The 20,023-nt window shown below is 44.3% G+C and overlaps 1 protein-coding gene across 1 annotated transcript in view; it reads left to right on the top strand.

The window, feature by feature from the left end:
- Positions 1–20,023, top strand: part of PDE1C (phosphodiesterase 1C) — a 431,124-nt gene that overhangs the window by 362,732 nt on the left and 48,369 nt on the right. The window contains 7 exon segments of the mRNA XM_054571335.1: positions 3,000–3,100; positions 5,572–5,700; positions 6,846–6,947; positions 7,500–7,620; positions 13,320–13,401; positions 16,730–16,850; positions 18,304–18,479. Of these exon segments, the coding sequence (XP_054427310.1) occupies positions 3,000–3,100; positions 5,572–5,700; positions 6,846–6,947; positions 7,500–7,620; positions 13,320–13,401; positions 16,730–16,850; positions 18,304–18,479 (832 nt within the window).

The raw sequence follows: 20,023 nt of genomic DNA, 5'->3' as shown, positions 1-20,023 counted from the left end.
ACGGTGCCATCGAATGTCACCCACCATGGTTTTTGCCACTTAGGCTAGGAATGCTGGGGGCATCTTTAATTCATTGTTCTCCTCCACTGAAGCCTCATCCTGGGCCCCTCATTCCATTAACCGCTAAGCCACACGGATTCCACCTCCTTACTGCCTATATACCCTGCAAGGACTTTCCTGTCCCAAAGCGCTGCTCTTGTTTCTCCCTCTCGGCGGTAGGTAGAGCTTATTACTCCCTTGCATGTCAGTGTCAGTGCCTGTCGAGTCTGCTTCACGTCCCTCAGGCTGCCCCCCAGTGCCCAGGGTCACAGGGCCACAGTCCGCCCTAATGCTCCACACTCCACACTCCACAGCAGGAATCACATCTGTACGGGGGATGAATCAGTTTTTGCCACTGGACATGCTCATTTGTTCACTGTTCTGAAATTTTCACTTCACTTGCTTGCCCATCTTAAATGCCCCTTGTTTGTGAATCTGTTTTCCTCTTTCCTTCCCTCCCTCCCTCCCTCCCTCCCTCCCTCCCTCCCTCCTTCCTTCCTTCCTTCCTTCCTTCCTTCCTTCCTTCCTCTCCACCTCCTTCTCTTCGCTTTCCTTCTCCTCTTTTTCTTCCTCCAGGTACCATCTCTCTTTTCTCTTATCCCCAAACAGCGTGACTGATTCTAAGCATCCACAGGGTTTGTTGACAAGCCAGGGTGTTAAAATGAGATTTAAAGGTCATGGTTTTATTTTTCCGTTGTATGCTTGTTTGTACTCATTTGTTGTTTTAGGTGTATTAGAAGTAGAATACCCCTAAGATGGGATCTTGTTAACCTATTTGCGTAAGGGGGGGAATTTATACTGACATTTGTAATGTGAGAACTGTAATTATGTAGTTATTTAGACACCCGCTGACTGGCCTGACGCTCTGTGATTAGATTTGTTTAGATGGTACACTGTCTCCCATTTATAATCTTATTTTAAACTTCACATGATCTTGGAGAAACAGATACATGCAAAGGAGTGGGTAGGAGGACTCGGGGCAGGTGGGTGGGAACAGGGTGTTGGGAAAGGAAAGCAAAGCATTGCCCAAATGAAAAAAAAATGTGTATGGAAAATATCAAGAAAAATGTGTACTAGCAAATAAAACCCATATAGCTTCACGCAAAATTGAGTAAACACATGAACCAAAAGGAAAGATGAGTTAGAAATTATGAGTAGGATCTCTGAAGTGACATAGTGTGACTTGTCAAAGCACTCGCTGTGGGTCAGCTACTGAGCCTCTCCAGCCTCCTGCTCCGCGCCTGTGAAAAGGGGGTGGCCGTGCCCACCTCCACGGAGCTGTGCGTGTTGCCTGGGTTTGGGGTCCGCAGGCCCAACACAGCCCCCTCGAGGGAGGCCCCTGAGGAGGGCCCTGGCTGCCCTCAGGATCAGTTTTTGTAGCTTCCATCTTCTTCAGTTTTCACTTATTTTTCCCATCTCTTTTTCACTGAATTTTGTTGATTTTTCATCTTAGTCTGTTTTCTCTCCATGCCTCTCTGTTCCTAGTACATGAGTGTATATCTTCGAGGCGCGCTATCAGTAATATTACAAGGTTTCCAGACGTTTCCTGTGGGAGGCTGCTAGGAATCCTTTTTCAGAAGTATAGTTTATTTTCCCCCCTGAATTACAACTGTGCTCATTCTTTCCCTAACTAGTAGGTCTTCTTTTTTTTTTTTTTGCATAGGTTGTATGTAGCGTGTGTGTTTATTTTTCCCTTAGCCATCCTCAAACAGGGTAATAATTCTCAGGAAGGTTTTTTAGACAAACACCAAAATTAGTAATTAATTGAAAAAAAACAGTTCAAGTGAGAATTATTAAAAATTGATGTTTATTTTTAAAATAATTTTGTGTTAACTTACATGAAATAAATGTTTTATTTATTAATCTTTAATTCAGACTCCAGGCTGTTTCCTGAATTCTGCCAATTTGGGTACTCATTTGTCTTACATTAAACCTGCCCCTAAGGTCTCTAGTTTCATTACATTAAAGTAAAAAGGAACTTAAAGATACTCATGAAACAAACTGAGTGAGTACTCTCTAAATTTTTACAATTTTTTTTCTTTTTAGTGACTGTCTATACCATTGAACTTAGGTTCTACAGACATAACAACTCCATTTTTGTGTTCATTTTTTAATTGGCTTATGTCACATTTAATTGGATAGTTATGGTAACAGTGTACTTGACCCTAGCAGATCACACTGAAACATGTAAGCATCCATTCAATTAGTAACAAAAGTAGGTAGAGGGCACCAAAGGGTAGCTCAGAGCCAGGGATGTTCCATCGCATGGACCCCGGGCGGCATGGTTTATGGAAGGGAAGGAGAGGCGTCAGTGAACCCACAGAGTCTCTGAGATGGAACACAGCGGTGGTTCTCGAACTCTAGCAGGCATCAGAAGCCTAGGGCTGCCTCATAAAGCACAGGGGATGCTCACTCCGCTGGCCCAGGGAACACACCTGAGGACCACTGAGCTACAGCCAGTTTCGTTGTGTGGATGGGGGCCGGTCTCTTCAGACTGCTGCACGTGTAAGGCAGAAGGCCGGCTTTCCCCTTTCCATCTGGGTCTTCACCTGTCCGTCCACCTTCTGATGGGTAGACATTAGGTTTTCTGTTACACCTAGCTCTTGGTATTGTTTTGAACTTTTTAATTTTTTTGTGTGTGTTTACCTAGGAACTTTATTTGGAATTTGAGAGAGGATATCACAGAGGGCTTTTGACATATGCATGGTCACTGTATTTTGCTTTCTTGAAAAAGATAAAAGATATTTCGCGCTTTCAGCCTTGCTGGGCATGCTGTTTTCAAATCACATGTGCCCTAGTCTCCTTACTGAAGGAAAAGAGCCGTTTCTTTCTGTCTGAGAACATGTGTCTGGCGATAGCTTGCCAGCTGCAGGGTGGGAAGGCAGGAATGCGGGTATGTTGTCAGCAAGCTGAAGACTGAAAAGACAGATTATCTGATTGCTTTGTAATCTCCCTTTCAGAACTGGCTGACGGAGCTGGAGATTTTTGCTATCATCTTCTCAGCTGCCATCCATGACTACGAGCACACCGGGACCACCAACAACTTCCACATTCAGACCCGGTGAGGATGTTGAAGTGTTTGGAGCAGAGGCAAGAAGGGGCAGGGAGAGAGGTTTATAAGCCAGATAGGGGTAGTCCCCTCTCTTTTGCATGGTGGTTCTATTCTGCGTTTCTGAAAAAGTGAAATTTTGAACAAGATCAAGGTGGTCAGCTTCGATCAAGACTTAGAATGTAAGAAGCCGCCTGCTCCTAATTCTTGTATTTTATTCTCAGCTCATCTGGATCTCTTTTTCCTCTCTGTTCTGATGCCAACTCTTTGTTGTTTATGTATGTGCTGTGCATGCTCTACCTATTTTTAATAGGAGATGGAACAGTTTACAAAGAGGCTCAGATGCCATGGAGGCTGACTCAGCGGGGGCAGGCGAGGATGGGCGTGTTTTTGTTGACAGGAACGATCAGCCAGCCTTCCTACCCTCTCGTCTCTGGGATTCTGGGGATGCTCCTCCCAGTCTCCCTGATTTCACCTCTGCTCTGTTTGGTGGCACAGGGGTGGGGGAGCTAGGTTGTCTCATGTAGGTCGTTTACCATGGGCAACCTATGCACCCTCCCTCACAGGCAGCGCAGGTAAATGCAGCCTCTGTGGGGGCTGTTCCGTCCCGGGCCAGGTGCCCCACTCTGCACCTCTTCACTGTCTCCTGACATCACTAATCATTTTGGGTGTTTTTTTCCTTACTAGCTGCAGATTTAGCCTTAGTATTCTCAGCGTGGAGTTCCAGGCAAGCTGTACCAGTCCATTGTCATTTGTGTTTAGGATGAAACCTTATCTGCCCTCTCCCGGACGCAGAACTTAACCTTCTCTTAAGACAGTGAGGTGGAACTGGAGAGAATCTGACAGTCAGGTTCATTGGGCCTTGACAGGAATCAAAAGAAGCTAGAATTTGGGGAGAGGTGACAAGGTGACAAGAAAGAACGGCGAGGAGGCGCGAGTTTAACCCTAAATAAACACTGGCTGATTTCACTTGAACGAGCAGGTGCACAGCTCAGATAGCTTTGTGTTCATAAATCAATCCACACGTATTTAATGAACCCGACACGTAATTGTGGGGTGCACAAAAGAAGACTGTATCCTCTGATCTGTGTTCAGAAGGGGAATTTCAGTTGAATGGAAATAGAGAAAAGGACTTAAGCTGCTCCTTTCCTACCTCCTGCCTCCTCACATAGAATACTCTCAGCTGCTGCAAAACAGCCTGTGTGGTTGTGCTGCAAGGTCTTTAAACACAGGGAGTTCCGCAAAGTGGCTCTGTTTAGTGGAGCCTTTGCTCGGAGGACAGAGAATAGCACCTGCGGAAGGAAGAGAGGTGGGTAGAACTGTACTTAGATCTTGGCTGGAGACCATTGTCAAAACCAGTCACAACACAGAGGGAAATTAATTACAGGAGTTGGAAAACAGCTTTATGTCAAAAACACACATCAATTGGTGCCTACTTAACAGATATAAGGTCACATCACCCACCTTAGGGTGTACGTTGTTTTGTGCCGTCTCTTTGTAGCGGTTGGAACATTCCAGTAGGTTCAGTTAAGCTCAGTTTGTAATGAAATCTAGAAATGGCCTTCCCCAGCAGAACTTCCTCTGACGCATCTCAGCCTGAGTGCTCCCCATTCAGAAAACCAAGGCTGTGCCCAGGTTCTGTGTCCGTTGATGGTATGTCAAGTCTGACACTTCCAAGGTGTGATAGATATATTTCAAAGTTTGGCCAGTGACAGGTGGCAGTCATCTTGGGGGACAATGGCCCACCTATCAGAGGTCTTGCCTTCCTCCCAACCCTGACACTTAGCCCCTGTGGGGCTCTGCAAAGTCACTTCCCATCTCTGGGACTCAGCTTCTTTGATGAGAAACAAATAAGCTGTAGTAATCTAAGATTTTGTTAAATTGCGGATACAGAAGTAGTCCACAGCTCTATGTTTATTGTCATTTGGCTGTTGGATGGTCTCCAAGGGAGAGACTAACAGTTGTCCTATAACCTGTACTTACATTCTTTACCCTCAATTGCCCATGTATAGCTTCTGCATGCTAAAATTTTAAGATCAAACTACTACCAGAAGAACTTGCTAAATGTAATTGACAGGGGGTATGTGTTCAGAGAATTTAAGCAAAATAAATTATTTTATTTAATAAAAAAAGTTAAAGTTGTTCTAGAAAACATAAGGAAGTTTGACCTGACCCACATTTAAAAAAAATCAACTTTGCTGCTACTAGCCAAGATAACTGAGGTCTGGTTATGGAACAGTTTCCAGAGAGTTCTCAGATTCAATGTCACACATTTCACATCCACATATTGACATTAAAATACTCTGTGTATGCTGACTAATCATTTATAGTGTCTGGTTTTGTTTTGTTTTTCATATATATGGCGTCGGGGCAAAGGTAATTGCTAAACACAGGAAAAAGAGATGGGGTATTAGTGCTTGAAAGAATTACCCGAAGAATCTCCTGTTCAACATCCTAAATCATTTTCCTGGCTTCCTGTTCAGGTCTGACCCAGCTATTCTGTACAACGATCGGTCTGTGTTGGAAAATCACCACTTGAGTGCGGCGTACCGCCTTCTGCAAGAAGACGAGGAAATGAATATCTTGGTCAACCTCTCCAAGGATGACTGGAGGTAAGGCTGAGACAAGGGAGAGATCTGGGGGCCAGGGAAGGAGCTCTGAGGAGAGATGAAGTACACCGCTTTGCAGAAATCCATGAACCAAAAGCTCACATCTGTTTAGTCTGTGTCTTTGTAGGAAAGCAATTTTAATATCTGATGGATTCGTTTGGATACATAAGCACATTGGACTTTTTAGGACCTTTGCCAATAAATGTATTACCAGATAATTACTGCATTTCAAAGTGGAATCACTCGGGATTCCCCTTCCAGTGGGCCAGAATAGCTGCTAATAAACCAGTCCTCCTGCAAAAAGCAGCGATAAACCTCAGTCAAAATGGCAAACAAACAAATAGGTACAACCCCACCGACTTGAGGGCTCTAGAGAGTGAGCACAGTTAAGTTTTGGAGGGGAGCCAATGTTTGGAGACTATGACGGGGAAGCGAGTGTGACATTTTGGTGACCCCGAAAGCGGTATCAGTCAAGGCAACAACATTCGTTGGCTAATACTGTATTTATACAAACACCTTCACTGTTTTTCTGGCTGGAGAGACCAGGGTAGGAACAGACTGAGCCGCTGGTGAGTGCGTTAGGACCCCAAAGAGAGAGCCAAATAAGGGGCAACTCAAATTCTGTGACAATCTAGATGACGTGCAAAGAGCAGGAAAATGTGAAGACAATCAGTAAATGCAGTTTCTAAGATGAACTACTCTTGGAATTATCAGACAAGGGCTTTTAAAGTAGTTTTTATATTCCTGCTCAGTGAGATAAAGGAAAGTATGCTTGTAATAAAATGCAGTAAAATTTAACCAGTGGAATGAAAATACGAACAAGAGCAAACAGAAATCTTAGAACTGAAAAATAAAATAATTAAATTTAAAAAATTGACTCCACTGGCTTAATAGCAAGTTGGAGAAGATAAAGCATCAGTGAACTTGAAAAGATCAATCAATATTATCCAGTTTGAAGACATAGGAGAAAAAAAAAAGATTTTAAAAGATGAGCAGCTTAGGGTCCCATGAGACAGTTTCAGGCTCAAGTTAGATTAGAAAGGTCACAACTAATTAACCAATTTGATTAGAAGTGGCAAAAAATAAACTAATTTTTACTTTCCATTTGTTTACTTTCATCTCCTTTTCCCGTGGGGTGTCCCCGGAAGGGAATTTCGGACCTTGGTGATTGAGATGGTCATGGCCACAGACATGTCCTGCCATTTCCAGCAAATCAAAGCCATGAAGACGGCTCTGCAGCAGCCAGAAGCGTGAGTGGGCGCGTGACAATGCGTTTTTATAGGTGTTTGCACAGGAGCTTGTCCATATTGTGGAACCTGTAAAGTGTCCCTTCTCCCGACAAATTTGGTGGATGGCCTCACGGGGCGGGGATGTGTGGAGAGAATGTGAGAATTGTACGCGTCACAGATGGACTCTCATCAGGGCCGAAATGAATAAAGGGCCGGTGATATTGGGCCCCAATAAGAATTGAGAATATTTCCCTGCAGGAAACTAAATTATCAAAGATCTACTCAAGGCAGAGGCAACATGGAAAGCAATGAGCTGGGATTTTTGTCTGTTTGAATGATGCAGTTATTCCAGAAATAGTTTTGAGTCCGATTTTGAGGTGTCCGGCTCCATAAACCTGGAGACCTAGCTGTGACTGATCCAGGAGGAGGAGGATGTGACACCTTTTCCCCAGCCGACGTGGGGTTGAGACGGGAGAAGGGAAGGGATTAAAAAAATAAATGCTTTGTAAGAGAAGCCGTTATCGAGGTTCTAAGAGAGTGGTCATCATGTGTTTGGTTCCTTTGGGTTTACAGGATTGAAAAGCCAAAAGCTTTATCCCTGATGTTGCACACGGCAGACATTAGCCACCCAGCAAAAGCATGGGAGCTCCACCATCGCTGGACCATGCTGCTCCTGGAGGAATTCTTCAGACAGGTACCATGTGGGGGCTGCCCCTGGGCTTTCAATGCTGGACAGTTTCTGATTCTGTGTTTCAGAGATGCTGGGATAAGGACTATTGGGGTCGCAGAGGTTTTCTCTGGGGAGGGAGGGCTTGCAGATCTGTGTGTGTGTGAGATGTTGGAATTTTACTTAAGTTCTGACTCTCAGAACATTATGGTATTTCTATCCTAAACTGTTGTGGGGTTTTTTTTGGTTTTTTTTTGTTTGTTTTTTGTTTTTGGTTGGGGGGAGCATTTCCTTGTGGCAGTCTTTTGTCAGAATGTCATCTGAAGAGCCCTTTTATTTCCTTATTTTTTTAATGAGGTGGCCAAGTGATGACCAGTGTAGCATTACCGTGAGGGGTTAAGATGTTTGTCTTTAACTGTTCTAATTGGTTGGGTTCGTTCTTTCTTTCAAACCGGCAAGCCATGTTGTCAACTTCCAAAGCCAGGTGTGGTATTTTGGGGTCAGGAAATTACCAAAAGCCACTGTTCCCATTATATTTAAATTTATTACACCCTGAGACACAGGACATTGTTTTCAGCAAGAACAGCCAGAGTCTTTTATGGGTACACGTTGCTTTAAAACATTTTTTAAAAGGTACAAGAAGTAGAGAAATAGAAATGTGTAGCACTGAGATGGATGTCTTCTCAAGAGCAGTTGTCATTCAAACCTCTGCTTTGAGATGTGAGGTCCTGAGGTTAAAGGTGTTGATGTAAAAACATCCAAACCTGTAGAAAATTTTTAGAGGAGTTTTTTTTTGAGCCAACCCGGTAACAGTTGCCAGGAGCAAATCTCAAACGCTCCGGAAAATGACAGTTTTGCAGTTTCTTATATACATTTGGAATTAAGGAGGAAGGAAGTTAAAGAAGATTGCATGAAGGTGGGAGAAAGCAAGGAGAGCATTGGATTACAGGCTAATTTATAAGATTATGTGCAATCTTGAGGGCGGTTATATTACGAAGGGCCCAAAAAGGGGGCATTTCAAAGGTGTGTGAACCTAGATGCACAGAAACAGTAGACAGGGCTTGCTTCAGGCAAAGATGAACCTTTTACTAAAGAAGCTATAGGCCTGGGGCGTGACTGCCACCAACACCTGCCCAGATAGGAATTTAGGATGGGATCACCCTGGGAGGTCAATTCCAGTTAGATTTATTGTAGCACCTTTTTTTTTTTAGGTGGGGGGGGGGTGGTCTGCAAAGGCAATATGTCATGTAGATTGTGGATCTAAATTATAGTTAACTCAAGTTAATACTGCTAATTTGGTTAATTCTTTCTGAGTTAAGAAGGGAGATTTACACCATGAATTCAGAGGCCTCTGAGATTCCATAGAACACTACTTATTAACACTGGTCTCAACCTCATCTCCGAAACTAACAGGAGATGGGCTTGGTCACTGGTCACTCAGAGGTCTGGAAGGGAATTACTCTTATTCTACTGACTGTAGTTTGAATGGAGAGATGTAGATGGCCTCTGTGTGTTTCTCTTCTTCTGAGGTTGTGCACAGGATCTGGTAATGAGGTGGGACTAGAGTTAACAGCGTGTTCAAGTCCAGAAGGCCTTTTATTGGAGTTTTTATTTCATTTGGTCTGTGGCTTGGGACTAACTAAATCATTCCTCTAGTTCCCAGTGGTCTTATCTGTAATCTTTGGGGGATTTTTGAGGGGGGTGTGTTTGGTAGAACTTAAAGGAAGATTGGACTAGATGTTTTCTTAGGGTCCTTCCAGCATGAAATGTTCTACATTTTCTTCATTTTGTCCTATGGTGCATATCAACATGCACACACACCCCTACAGTGTTACGTGAATGCAGCAGTAGGCACCCTATTCAGGACGTGGCTGTTGCGCCCTTGCCAAGTCAGGGCTCGGCCTCGCGGAGCAGCCCTCGAGGGGGACCCAATGGTGTGGGAGGAACTAGAAAAGTACAGGTATAGCTCTGGTGTAGGTGCAAAAATGACTCTGCAAATTCATCCTTAATCGAGGGCTAACGAGCTATTTTTCCAGAAGCTATTTTCCTAGCGTTAGTGAAAGTATTTCCTCCAAATACCCACCCCTCTTGTCATATGCTTTCTTCGGTCCTGCTTTACAGAGACGTCCCTATAGCTAAGAGCATCGTGTGCAGCCAAGTTAGATCACAGGTCACTCATATAAGTTTGAGGCATTGAAGCAATTTCTTTTTTTAATTGTGAGAGGGTGAATATGAGAAAGTACTTAAATATGTGAACACTTTTTCCCCCCATAAATGAAACCTTGTTCGCAAACACATATGCTTGAGTTGAATGAAAATGTGCTAGAGGCAATGTGAAAAGAACCATATTGAATTTCCAGCCTGTTGGGAATGGAATGTTAGCTCACTGGACTGGAACTATTTTTTAGTAATTATCATTCAGTAAATTATTTTTATTGGCTTCTATTTGAACCCAGATGTCATAAGCCATTGTAAGTGATCCATGTGGGAGAAATGTTGCTTCACTCTTAACAATAGATTTTAAATTGGACAGTTGAAATGGGAAATCTCAATGGGACCTTAAAATCTTTGAAAAAACTACATTTGGAAGTTGGGTTATATTTCAAAATAAGGGCATAGCCTCAGTGCTGATACCAGACCTTCCAGGCTTTACTGAAAAAGGAAGTTACATCTTTAATTTTATAACCATATTTTACAAAATCCAAGCCACTGCCGCAGGTGCTTTTCAATGAAATATTGACTTTAAAGAAGTATAAGTTTGCCTTTTGGTAGATACATGTTGTAAAAGTCTTGAGGTTCATTTCCACTACATTGCTGGATGTTTTTATATTTTGCAAACTTCTCCTGTAATTCTTTGAATTTCCTCTTTTTCTGTGGTTATTTTCACACTCTTATTTCACATCTCATATATTAGTGTTTTTTCCCTTTGTTCTCTCTGAAGTTAGCTAATTATTTTATTGTTTCTTTTTTCTTTTGATATTGACTTAATTCATGTTTTCTTTTTTCTTTATTCATTTCTTCTGCTTGAGTATATTTTGTTCTTTTGCTGAGTCCCTGAGTTGAATGCTCAATTCATTTATTTGTATTTTACCTGTTTAATATTAGAAAATATAAGGCTAGGAGTTTGTCTTTTTCTTATCATGAATCTCGGATGTTTTGATATGCAGTATGTTCATAATTATTCTTGTCTAAATATTCTGTAATCTTGGTTTAGACTTTTTTTTTTTACCCAAGAGTTGCTTCAGACAGAAGTGTTTGTTTATATAATTTTCCAGTGGTAGGTTATTTTACTTTCTAGTTTTACAATTACTTTGTAACTTACTGAAATTTGATCAAAGAATTTTTCATTATTTGAATATTATTGTGAGGTTTGTTTGTTGCCTACTGTGCAATCAATTTTTGTGAATGTACATGGCTTTTGAAAAGTAGATTTATTTCTTACTTGTGGAGTATAAAATTCAAAAAAACACCAGGAACATTTACCTTATTAATTACGTCATTTAGGTATTTTACATAGCATTTAAAAAGTTGATCTATCATGGGTCAAAGATATTGACCTCTTTAGTAAAGAGAGAAGTGTATGAATAATTCCACAAAGGTCAGCGGTTATAGGGTCATAAAATATTGTATCAATCAGTTGGATTTACCTGTAGAAGTACATTTTTTCATATTAATTTCCACATTTTTTTCCTAATTCATGAATGTATCTGTCCTCCAAAGGAAATTCAATGACCACTACTTGAGAATAGGCTTTCAATAGTCGAAGGTACTCAGCTCAATGAAATGCCAAGATGTATGTGTTATGTAGATGTGGGTGTGGGCAAGTTGGTAGGATAAGCTGTTTAACATACGCTTTTTCAGTAATAAAATCCAAATTAATGCTAGAAGGAAAGGGGGGTGAAGGGAAAGTAGAAGTGGGTAAAGGGGAGATAAATGGTGATGGAAGGAGACTTGACTTGGGGTGGGGAACACACAATACGATCTACAGATGATGTGTTATAGAATTGTTCCCTTGAAACCTATATAATTTTATTAACTAATGTCACCCTAATAAATTCAATAAAATTAAAAAGAAGGACACAGCTTCTCACACTCAAAAAAATGCTTACATCTTAATAGTCAAGTGGTTAGCGTTCACCACCTCTTCTTCTAAACCACACCCACTAAAATGCACCCACAAAACAACTTGTATTCCTGCTCCGTAGGGAGTAAGGGTAGGCTGAGCTATGCCAGTAAACCACCTGCACAACTACAATGTATGTTGTAAATATTCTTCTGTCTGTTCACACTGCTCAAGCAGAGATAGCTCGGAAGTAAATAATTTTTATCACGCCACTGGGGAGAGGGCGCAGCCTTCTGCAAGGCACACTCGGAAACAGGAGCCACTGTGTCCCGTGGGCATCTGTACGGGGAAGGGTGCGGAAGGCACTGAGCCACTGCAGGCCTGTTGCTGAGACCCTTGGATGTCTCCAGCACCCACTGTGGCCCCACCATTCAGTTTCCGCAGACACCCTTTCCTTTTCCTTCCTTTCGATAGATGTGTGTGTAAACTAGCATTCTCTCTCTTTGGTAACCTGCCTTAGAAGGAAGAAGCATTGTTTTTGAACTAGGCCTGGTTTTTGAACGAAGCTGTTACTGCTCTTTATTTATGAATTTATTGGTGATTTTTGTTATAATCAGAGCCTGTTCGATGTGATAAATTCACTCAGTGTTTCTCATTCTTGGCTTACATATTAGAGATACCCCTTGGGAAACAACCATAGTTCTTTTTATTTATTTGCATACATTTTCTCGTTTCATTCTCATCATAACCCGATGAGGTAGAGGTTATTATTCCACATTTTGTAAATCATAAAACTGAAGTGTAGAGAGAGAAAGGCAGCTTCCTTTGACCACACAGCTGGCGGGGGGAAGGCCAGATTCAGGCCCAAGTCAGTACCCGTTAATCTGAGCAGATTCTCTCATAGTAAAATGAATCAACACAATGTCGCTGCTCTTAGAGGGTGATGTAGGTTCCCTTGCCTCAGAGTGTGTGATTGAAGTGTTGAGCTTCTGGTTCAGGTTTTTAAAAACCACCTCCACCATTACGTACACTTTTCCAAAGCCCTTGCTCATTATGGCGACGCTTTTTGGTGAGATTGCAAATCATGTTTTGCTATTATCTCCCTGGATAAGCACAAGCAATCAGTTACCACCCTGCCTGTTTGGGCCACGTTTCACGGTGGCCTGTGCCCTGCAGTTAAGAGCCCAGGAGCATGTACCCCGCTGTGTCAGGTTTTTGGTAGCACACAGAGGGGAGATTCAGTCAGGCCGTTTGAACCTGAGTCTTGAACGGTGCCCATAGCAGGAAGGGCGTCCCTGGCTCCAGAAAGGCCACAGATGTCAACACAAGATGACTGGGAAACACCCCGTGATTCTGACTGCGGGTTGGCTATAGGCCACAGGGCATGTTGCTTTTCTTCCCTTCCTTGGGGACCTGTCGCCGCCCGGTGAGGCGTGTTCTACGCCACCGTGTGCGTCGTTGCAGTTGGGTGGAATGACCGAACCCAGGAACGCTTCGGCCTCTTGGTGTCTTTTGTTCAGAGAAGCAAGCTCCGTAAGGACTTACTGCATGTAATGATTAAAATAAAGGCCATTGGCCGTTGTGGTAGCTGAAGTTGCTAAATAAAATCTGGGTGGCTCAGCCTGCTGTTCTTAATTGACTGTGGCCCCCTGTTTTTTTCTAGGGTGACAGAGAAGCAGAGTTGGGGCTGCCTTTTTCACCTCTGTGTGACCGGAAGTCCACCATGGTTGCTCAGTCACAAGTAGGTACGTGTTTGCCAGGCTCTGGCTGGAAGGAGAAAGCAGAGAGGGCATCTGGACCTAAGGCCAGAGGCTCCCAGGGACCCTCTGGCTGGGAACCTGTCTCCATTCTGCTGCTCTGTGCTCCTGGCTTGGAGGGGTCGACGGGACTGCCCTCCCCATCCTTCCCCCTGGAATGCGGCTGGTTCATGGGAGGACTAGACAGGGACATGGCTCTCTCCATCATTTTCTGTCAAGATTAAAAGAGGCCTCAACTTCCCAAGGCAATGACAAGAATCACTAGCAGGAAGCCCTTTTCCCATGCAGTGTCGGAAGTCTCCATGGTATTTCTCAGGGATGCTGCCTCCTGCCGTTTCCAGGGCAACCCCATTTCCTGCAGGACCTTGCTTCAAGGAGTGGCTCTTTTTAAATGCCTTCTCCTCCCTCCCTCCTTCCTTTTCTCCCTTCTTCCCTCCCCTCCTTCCTTCCTAAAAACTTTTCAGCACCCTTTCTGTTTTTGATGAGGATAACTTTCGCACCACTAATAACCACAATAGATGTGCATTATAAAACCCCTGAGATATGACAGAGTGTCCCAGTGTCTCCTTAGGGCAGTCTGGAATTAAAAAAATACATTCAACAAGGATTTGATGTTTTTCTACTTGTGTTTTGAGTACTTTTTCTTTGTCCATAATAATAACATCGAGTCCCTGTTACCTACAGGGCACTGCTAGGCACTATGACAGATGTTATGAACACAAAGACATTATACATGGTACCTGCTCTCAAAGACATGGAACCCATGTAGGGTTGTGGGTGAGATATTAGGAAACCAAATCTGTTGGAGTGTTCTAGAGTTAGAGCAGAGTTTTGTACGTTGTTTAATTGGGTACAAAACAGAGTGTGTGAACTGTGAGACCCAGAAGGACTTGTTGAGGAGCAATACTTGAGCTGAGTCCTAAGAGATATGTAGGCAGTGGCTAGGCAAATGGGGACGTGCGTGAGGGGAGGTTAGGGGTGTCTGTAAGGGCATCTCAGACAAAGGACTAGCATACACCGAGCAGGGCAATTTCAACAGTCTAGTACAGCCTGGGAATTACCAACAGCTCCCTATGGCTGGAATAGTGGGTAGAGAGTAGAATGAGGTGAGGAACATGTTTGTAGAAAAAAATCAGGCCCAGACTACAGATTACATGAAGAATGGTATGTTCTTTATACTTCCCCATGGGAAGTGAGGCTATGTCTAAAGCATTTTAAGTAAGTCTAAAAATTACATAAATGGATGGGCTAAATCTGGCCCACTGCTTGGTCTTGTAAATGAATTTTTATTGTAACACAGCTAAACTCTTTCATTTGTATATTGTCGATGGCTGCTTTTGGTAGACAGTGGCAGAGAGAGGGAGTCGTCTTAGATATGGCCCATAAAACCTAAAATATTTACTACCGAGACCTTTATAGAAAAGGTTTGCCAACCCCTGTTTTAGAAAGCTTTCTCTGTCAGTGGTGTGGAGGACGAGTTGGAGGGTTGTGTGTACGACCAGGGTCGGGGACGCCAATGGGGCACCTCCTGTAGGGTGACCGAGAAGAGACGAGGAGAGTCAGAACTAAGGCGGCACTGGACTCCCCAGGAGAGAGGTGGCGTACATGACATTATGGGTTCGGCTGTATGCAAAGCCAAGGTGAAGGCAGCAAGTTAGATTAAGTGTATGGACCATGGTACCATCTACAAGGATTTGGAGGGAAAGCTAATGAGTTCATTCCGGTTTGGCTACGTTGAGGCTAACTTGTAAGAAGAAAAACAGTGAAATGGTGGCAGCAAATACTGTTTCAGCTTCAAATGATACTGCAATTAAGTACAATTCAAATTTGACTCTCAGTGTTTCTTCATCAAGATGCTAAGGGTATTTGAGACAATTCTTGTTTTGCCAGTTACATTGTCGAACTTAGCAGTCTTCACTGCTGGGCACTCGATGCCAGAGTCACCTCCACCTCAGTCATTGTGGAAACCAAATAAGCATCTGTACAGTTCTGACACTGTGTCCCCTTGGATTGGTATTTCATTTCCATCCACATTTCATGTGGCTGTGTAATGAATTACCACCAGGAGTTCCAGGACATATATTGTCTCCTGATGTGTCACAGAACACACGGGTATTTTTGAGCTGTTAGGCGGTCATTGTAGCCCAACATGAACTATCCCATCTCCCCAGCGTGGTGAGCGCTCAAAGGTACAGCTCCAGATCTGACCCCTCACCCAGTTTCCAACTCTGTTTCTTCCAGCTCTTTGCCCCTCTCATCCAGATGTGCCCCCTGTGCCTCAAAGCCGGCCGACCTCAAACTGAGCCCACCGTCTTTCTCCCCAGCTGCATACTCCCCCGTCATCATGTCCTCTTTGCTTTGCGGTAGGGGGTCTCCGACAGATCCCACCCAGAGGCGGTACCCACCCCTGACGGCTGTGCGTGTATCTGTGCGTCTCAAATTCCCACTTATAATGGGACTGGGTCCCGCCTCCCTTACCTTTCCTCAGAGCCACTGCAACTTCTTCTAAAATGACTTTCCGAGCCTCAGCCCCTTCTGCTTTCTCCCTTCCCATTCATCTCGCCAGATTAATTTTCCCGAAGGACATTTTAAAAATCTTATTATGCTGCTGGCCAAACATCTCGAGGGGCTTCTGTTGCCCACCGAAGTCCCGACCCCTTAGCCAGACACTGCTGAGTGGATGACCACCTGCCCTCCCAGGCTCTCCCTACCCACCCAACTCCAACGGGATCTCTAAGCGCCAGCCATTCCTCAGACACATCCTGCAGTTTCTCCCATCCTCCTCCCTTTGGTTACCCCACCCTCTTCCCTGAGCCTGAGGGCTCAGCTCAAACATCACAACCTCCGTAAAGCTGTTCGCAGCCCTTTCCCTGGGAAGGAAAACGTCCTCCCTGCCTTACCTTGCCAGGGACCTTTATTTGGGCTTTTCCTTGATTTCTTTCCATATAGACTTGAGTGGTCCCTTTTGTGCTCATTTAATCTCTCCTGTAAACTGGGTGCAGTCACGTTACGGTATACGTAGTGCCTACCAGAACATTTGTTGCATGTGGGATGTTGAATCCGTGTTTTTAAGCACTTCATTGAACTATCTACTAAAGAATCATTAGAAAATTCTGTAGGAGAAATGGAGCGGAGTCACGATATTCAAATGAAGGAATATATTAAATGAATTAGACCAACCTATTCTCTCCTGATCTGATCTGGAGCTCCTATGTAGAAGAATTTTAAAAAATAAGATGCATCCGTTTCCCTGGGAAAATATGGAAAGGCCCACCGTAGTCTGTCATCTCTCAGGAGCATTGCTGTTTCTCTGCAGGCTTTATCGATTTCATTGTGGAACCCACCTTCACTGTGCTCACAGACATGACTGAAAAGATCGTGAATCCATTAATTGATGAAACCTCCCAAGCTGGTGGAACAGGACAGAGACGTTCAAGGTCAGTGGAGAAACTTGAAGGCTGGGGGCCATGTTGGCCTGTCCATGAGGATAGAATTCTTTTGGAAGGGATGGGGGTGTATGCCAATGATGTTTACCCTACCTCCTTCTTATAAGAGAGATGTCTGCCTCATCCTTCCCTCAGAGGAACTGAAGTTACACCATTTCTACTCTCCGGGCTGGTCCGTAAGGGGGCGACCATGGTCTGAATTATGATTGGCAGGTATCTAAGTGTGCATCTCTCCCTTTCACTCATTCTGTCTCCAACCCTGGCAGGTTTAAACATCCTGATCCGATTACCTATTAGTTGTGCAATTACAGGCACGTTGCCTTAGTTTCCTCATCTGAGAAAACATGGACTATCATACTTAGAGCTGGCAAGGAGGATTGAATGAGTTATAAAGTCTTTATAACCAAGTCCAGCACAGAGCACTTGGTCTTCATTACTAGTATCACTAACCCCTCCTCCTTGTCCATGCAAAATCTTGGCCTGTGTCATACAGGAGAAAGGAAAGAAATGGACTGAAAAGAAAAAAGAGAAGAAAAGTGAGCAAAGAGGAGTAAACAGGGAGATGGGAAGGCAAGAGCAATGTCAGGACCGTGGGGCCCCGGGATGCTCAGGGTGGAGGGACCCAGGCAAGGCTGCTAACAGGGAGGACGGGGCCCCCTGCTGGAGCCCCACAGCCCCATGGCTCTGCCTGCATGGGGCTGAAATGTACTCTGCTCATCGAGTCAGCCTTAGGTGTCACTCAGTGGCTTCACGTTCGGGCCAGTCAGTACTTTAGCCACCTGGAAGTGTGTGATACTTTTCTTTAAAGTTACCCTGAGGGATGGCAATTTCTACTTTTGCAAAGTTGCCCATGTTTAAAGCATAAAGTATTATTGCTATTAAGAAAAAAGGCCTCTTGCATGACTGGCCTCCAAGCTGCCTCTGCCTCCCTGTCCCCCCCCAGGAACATAGGAAGTCGCCTTTCCTTGGCCTTGAGGATCCTGGGATTAGAAGCACTCAAGTACAGGGAGAGACAGGGCTGGAGAGAAATAGGACTAAGTGGCTGAGTACCTCGTAATAGTAGTCAGTGCCGAAGCAGGTGGATGACATGTGGAACCAAGTTGAAGCTCAAGTTCAAACTATTTAATTGCAGAAGATCGAGGGCAGAAAAATCATGTAGGGAATTCCAGTCATATTGAAAAAGAGGATATGGAGCAACAGAAAAATATGGGGAGTAGTGATACTCAGGAGGCTGAAGTATTGATTTTCTTTTCTTGCTGAAAATACAGAATTGCCCACCTGTCACGTGGAAAATAAGAATTACAAACCTCAGGACCCAGGAATTTCAGGGCCATAACTTGTTGAGTGTTAACCACGGGCATCCGTTTTTCAAACACTAACCCTCCCCTTCCTATCCATCTAACCAGATTAATTTTTTGTGGGTGATTTTTCTTTTGTCCCCCAGTTTGAACAGCCTCAGTTCAGCAGATGCAAAACGATCGGGTGTCAAGAGCGCTGGCTCTGAAGGAAGTACCCCAATCAACAATTCCGTCATCCCTGTTGACTGTAAGAACTTTAAAACCACGTGGACTGAGGTCGTGCACGTCAATCGGGAGCGATGGAGGGCCAAGGTGCCCAAAGGTAACCTGTCCAGCGGGCCTGTCCAGACCACTCAGCACCCACTGGTAGCACAAGGCAGCGCCACACTGATTTATAGGTGCTGCACATGACGTGGAATCTTGGGATAGAGATTCAGATTGCTGAATGGTAGCATCTACCCTCTTTTTCAAATTTTAGTTTTCAATTACAGTTGACATTAAGTATTGTTTTATGTTGGGTTTCAGATGTATGGCATAGTAATGAGACAGTTACGTAATTTACCAAGTGATCCCCTGAAAAGTCTAGCACCTCCAGCACCATATGTAATTACAATATTATTGACTATATCCCCTATGCTGTACTTTATATCCCTGTGACTATTCTGTAACCACCAATTTGCAAAAAAGCATCTATTTTCTTTTTACCATCAGTAGATCTAAAACTTGATGCATGTTAGAACGATGCAGACCTCCGCACGTGACCTTTGTGCTCCGTGACCAAACTCTTCTTGAGTGTTGCTCTTTGTCGGTTTCTGCTAGACCATCATGCCATTCTCAGTCCACATGATGCAGCACAATTAGGAGGCCTTTAATTCGTCTTTTTATTTAAGCAAAACCTATGCAATAGCCGCCTCAGCCTGTGTGGGGACAGAAGGAGTTGTAGTTTTCTTACACGCATTTTGATCTTCCTGCCGTGTTCACGGTTTCCCTTCTCACTACTCAGACCGATCCTCTGGATGAAGGTAACTTGCACGTGAATGGTAATTGGCTCGAGTAAACATGATCAAAATTCAGATCAGAAAAGTCGTGACTCAGTACAACACACAGAACAATGACTGTCCTCTGTGTTTCTGGAAAGCTGAGATTCACATGCGTGTGCTTGCATTTGGGGAGCAGGCACTGCAGGATCAGCACACACTATACACTCGCACTGTAGTCTGGGCGAGGACGCATCCCCGAGGTAAAGTGTGAGAAGCCACGATGTCCGATTCCAGGGACATGGATGGCTCTTGGCACTCAGCGAAGGGGCTGATCCCAATGGATTTGTGGGGGCGAGCCTTCAACAGCAGTCGCCTTTTGCTAACATCTGTCGAGCGCCCACTGTGTGCCAGGTTCTGTGCCAGGAGTGAAGGAGATGAGGAATAGACATCCTTGTCATCAAAGCTCACAGTCTCCGGGGGGAGGGGACATCACTACAGTTTCTTCCAAAGGAAGAATGGCAGCTCAGTCAAGGTCTCGCGCTCATCACCTTACCCACGAGCCCCGGGAGACCTTCAGTGCAGGCACGGCGGGTTTTATCCCCAAACACGATGTTCCACACTTTCATCTCCCAGTGTCCCCACAACAGGGGAGAAGCGGGGTAGGGGCTGGCGGAGCATGCTTTGGCTGTCTCGGTCCCTTGGACATGGGACATTGGGGGCTGCTGCTAGTGTGGGAGAGCAGAGACCTCACCAGGAGTGGGAGTGATCAAAGGCCAACCACTGTGACTTATCCACGAAGTCCTCTCCACGTGGCTGCTTGTTTCAGGTCAGACAATGGGCTTATATTTATGATGGTTTTATGGCATCGTTGGGTCCTCATCATTTC

The sequence above is a fragment of the Pteronotus mesoamericanus genome, unplaced genomic scaffold, assembly GCF_021234165.1.
Source record: "Pteronotus mesoamericanus isolate MK-2021 breed Mesoamerican mustached bat unplaced genomic scaffold, CSHL_Meso_final contig_220, whole genome shotgun sequence".
NCBI classification, from domain to species: Eukaryota; Metazoa; Chordata; class Mammalia; order Chiroptera; family Mormoopidae; genus Pteronotus; species Pteronotus mesoamericanus.
The sequence above is the reverse complement of the archived record's forward strand: the minus strand, read 5'-3'. Positions and strand labels throughout refer to the sequence as shown.